The sequence below is a fragment of the Aegilops tauschii genome, chromosome 3 (assembly GCF_002575655.3).
Source record: "Aegilops tauschii subsp. strangulata cultivar AL8/78 chromosome 3, Aet v6.0, whole genome shotgun sequence".
NCBI classification, from domain to species: domain Eukaryota; kingdom Viridiplantae; phylum Streptophyta; class Magnoliopsida; order Poales; family Poaceae; genus Aegilops; species Aegilops tauschii.
The window spans coordinates 455,446,152-455,450,222 of record NC_053037.3 but is presented as its reverse complement, the minus strand read 5'-3'; the positions used below and the strand labels follow the sequence as shown (position 1 = coordinate 455,450,222).

At 50.1% G+C, this 4,071-nt stretch overlaps 1 protein-coding gene across 1 annotated transcript; it reads left to right on the top strand.

Moving 5' to 3' along the window:
- The first annotated feature begins 2,024 nt into the window (after positions 1–2,024).
- Positions 2,025–2,986, top strand: LOC109774515 (protein LURP-one-related 8). Its single transcript, XM_045235011.2, has one exon. It carries the CDS (start codon positions 2,179–2,181, stop codon positions 2,797–2,799), a length of 621 nt encoding a protein of 206 aa, XP_045090946.1. The 5' UTR covers positions 2,025–2,178; the 3' UTR covers positions 2,800–2,986.
- Positions 2,987–4,071: the final 1,085 nt, after the last annotated feature.

Below are 4,071 nucleotides of genomic sequence, written 5' to 3'. Positions count from 1 at the left end.
TTGGCTTCATCTAGTTCGGAGACTAATGGATGTCCAGCTTTCTCAACAACCCGATGAATTACGCTGGAAACTGACTAGGTCTGGAGTATTCACGGTTAAATCAATGTATATTGATGTAATTAATTCGAGCTCCATTCCTACCTCCAAGCATGTTTGGGTTGTCAAAGTTCCTTTGAAAATAAAAGTGTTTATGTGGTTTGTCCATAAACAGGTTATTTTAACCAAGGATAACTTGATTAAGCGTAATTGGACAGGACCTACGAGGTGTAGCTTCTGTGATCGGGACGAGACGATCAAACATCTCTTTTTTGATTGCCCGTTTGCCAGAGTACTTTGGCGGACGGTTCACATTGCTTTTAATATTACTCCACCGAATTCTGTTACTACGTTATTTGGGACATGGCTCACTGGGATTGAGCCTGCATTAGCGAGACATATTCGTGTTGGAGTTTGCGCTTTGTTGTGGACTATCTGGACTTGCAGGAATGATTTGGTTTTTAACAGAACATCACGTATTCACTTTTTGCAGGTTATTTTCCGAGCCACGGCCGTGATCCGTTCATGGTCGCTACTCACTCCGATGGAGGCCAGGGAGCATTTGGTTACTGGATCTATCCGCTGGGAGATGGTAGCTCGGGATATCTTCAACCGGTTTGGATGGCGGTCATGTAATAGGATAGGCAATTAGCTTACCTATCTATCTTTAGCCAGCCGATTGTGGCGTCTTATCTTGGCTAGTCTGTGTGTCCAGCCTCTTTAGCTCTCTGTGAGCTGTCTTTTTATTACTTTTCAGTCGGAGACTTTGGAACCTTGTTGGAACCTTTTATTTCAGTAATAAGATGGCCATATGCATTATTCTGATGCAGAGGCAGGGGAGATCCCCTTTTCGAAAAAATAAGCACGTACGTACATATACAGTCCAGGTGCCCCTGGTCATCTAAAATGGACTACTAGTAGCTAGTTTTGACACCGAGCTAGGCGGCCAATCAGTAGCTCACAGATGGCTCCGGGCCAGCCACAAGCGAGCTCCTCATATTCCTCGGCCGCAATGTTCAACCACACCTCGAATGTTACCAAATGGAGAATTGCCCGGTAGTAGCCAGCCCAGTAGCTAGCCATCAATCAACCTCGTCGCGGTCGACCTGATCGTGACTAGCTAAAGCTAAAGCTAAACTACTGATTAATTACTGCAAGATAACATCAGCAGCACGCGCGGATGCTTCGTTAACCGCGTTCATTGGCCGCTCCCGTTGATTAACCGGGCCATCACCGTGTCGTTAGCGCTTGCACCGATGGAATGTTATCGGCATGGAATTGATTTCTGCCGCCCGTCCGGATGAACTCGAGCGATCGATCGCTGTCTGAGACGCACTAGGGTAGAGTGCTAGCACACCCAAGGCTTGGCCTCCTGCCGCGTGTCGAGTCCGGGCCCTGCGTTCGTAGTGGTGTGCGTGGAGATATGCTCCATTAGTGAACTCTGAATAGTTTTATGTCGACGGGTAGCGCGTCAACGTATCGTGCGTAATCGCTTGGAGGCTAGATAACCTTGAAAAGCATACTGTTACTGTGATGGAGCAGTTTAGTCTGCCGGATGCGGCGTGCGAGCTAAATCTGGCGTTGCTGATTGAAGAAAAGCATTGCTCCACTTCTCCCACTCATGTCCAACTGAAAACTGCCACGTTAGATTGCAAAATTAATGGTTTCTGTAAATTACATGCCCCTAATTTCAAAGAAAAGAGCACTGGTTATTCACATTTAGTTTCATGGTTACATACCAGCATTCTCTAGTTGTTGAGAGTAAATCGGTCTTGCGTGCAGCCATTTGTTACTAATAGATTTTTGTTCCAAGCAATCGATGAGCAGCGATGACAAAAGAAACAAAACAGTACTACTTATTAATTAATGCCCGGAACAGGTCGTTGAGCAGCAGCCCATGTCACCCCTGTCCCTACGCACGTCAGATCAACATGCCTTTGCCATTTCTGCGAGCGCACAGTTTCTCCGGCCGGTCCACCATGGAGCGAGACCTGTATATAACCACGCCTACCAGACTCCATTCTCAGAACCAACCAACAGGGCGACCAAGCTCAATTATCTCATCCAGCCCGACTACTCAGCTACCGCCTCCCCAGTCTCCAGCTCCTTCAACCTTGCTCCATCCTTGATCGATACCTCTACATGGCGAAGGTTCACCCCAACATGGTGCCCGCGCCGGGAGCCGTCGACGAGGCGCCGTGCGCGCCGTCCAGCTCCACGGAGGAGCCGACGACGCTGACGGTGTGGCGCAAGTCGCTGCTGTTCGACTGCAAGGGGTTCACGGTGTTCGACGCCAAGGGCAACCTGGCCTACCGCGTCGACAGCTACGCCTCCGAGAGCGGCGACGAGGTCGTCCTCATGGACGCGGCCGGCTGCCCCGCCTTCACCGTCCGCCGGAAGCGGTTCAGCCTGCAGGGCGAGCAGTGGCTCGTCTTCTCCGGCGAGGAGACGCGGCGGGCCGTGTACACCGTCAGGCGCAGCGGCCGCGGCAAGACGTTGGCGCACGTGACTGCGTGCGGGGGCGCCGGAGCCGGGCCGTCGTACGAGGTGGAGGGGTCCTACGCGCGGCGGAGCTGCGTGGTGTACGACGGCGAGCGGCGCGCGGTGGCGGAGATCAGGCCGAAGGAGGTGGTCGGGACTGACGTTTTCCGCCTGGTGGTGCAGCCCGGCGTTGGCGTGTCGCTCGCCATGGCCGTGGTGGTGGCGCTCGAGCAGATATTCGCCAGGCCGTCGCTCCTCAGGAGCTGGTCCACCATAGATTAGTGAATTTATTTGTTACATCTCGATTTAGTCAAGCTAGTCTTTTTTTTACCCCTTGCACTAAGTTTGGGGGGTTGGGTTGGAGTGTCAATTGTGATAGCGAGAGTCATTCGCTCGATGTGTGTGGGCATCAGAGCAAATCGATCTGTTCGATGATGCCTCCCAAAATTATGAGGTTTTTCTTGGCCCATGGAAGCCTTGCCTCCTCCTACTGCGTTTCTGTCGGTGTGTATATTCTTTGAATTCTTGAAGAAGGGTGTAGATGTAAATAGTTAAAAAGAATATGAAAAATAATAAACAGTTCTTTTGTATACGGTTCTCGGCTTGCCAACCTCGAGATAACATCTTGTCTTCTACAGTGTTGTCTTGATCTTCAATGCGTATTTGGTGGCTTGCAAATTTCTGGTATATTTGATTCTCGAGCAAAAGGATCGCCCAGATCACCAGAGACAGAGAGATCTAGACATGGACACCCTCTCGTCTTTTTTCCGCTTACCATCGAGCAGATAACTACTCATCATAGTTTTTCGGACCAACGAGCTTGGCGGTTCAGGTTTTCATCAGTCGGACCGTTAGTTCATCTCGTTTGATTCAAGGTACAATTTTGTTTTGCATAAAATATAGCTCGGATAAAAATATTTGTTTAATAAAGACAACAAACAAGCTTAGCTCAGTTGGCTATTGGGCCGGGTTTAAGCCTCTTGACCTCTAACCCGTATGACCTGGGTTTGATTCTCTTGAGAAGCACGTGATTACAAAATGGTCCAATTAGCTTGAAAAATCATCGAGACAAGACCTCCATCGCATTATGTCGTGGACTTTACCCTGGGACACCACTACCTCCCCTATAGCAACATGGCTGGAAGGAATAAACATGGCCGCCTTTAGACCAGAAAGAACAATGACTCGTGGAAGAAGGCCAACAACCGATAAGTGATGTAGCCCTTTCAGATCCACCACCGATGAAGCTCACAACCCCAATGCGCATCATCTCCTGGCCTCGGCCGCTTCTTCTCCATCTTATGCATGTAAGCCGAGGCTGAAGACGATGATCCCTTTTTCAGATCACATAGTGAAGCCACTCTTGCCAGAAGCCATAAGCCGATGACGCAAGGCAGCGACAAATCATGTCGCTGCAAAATCTTCCACCATGTCTCCCTCCGCAGCGACTGGCTACTGGGAACGAGGAAAAGAGAAGCTGGCCAACAACATGCATTGCCGCCAACGAAATGACACCACATCTGCCCCATCCCCTTGCCTCGGTAAATGGAGGAT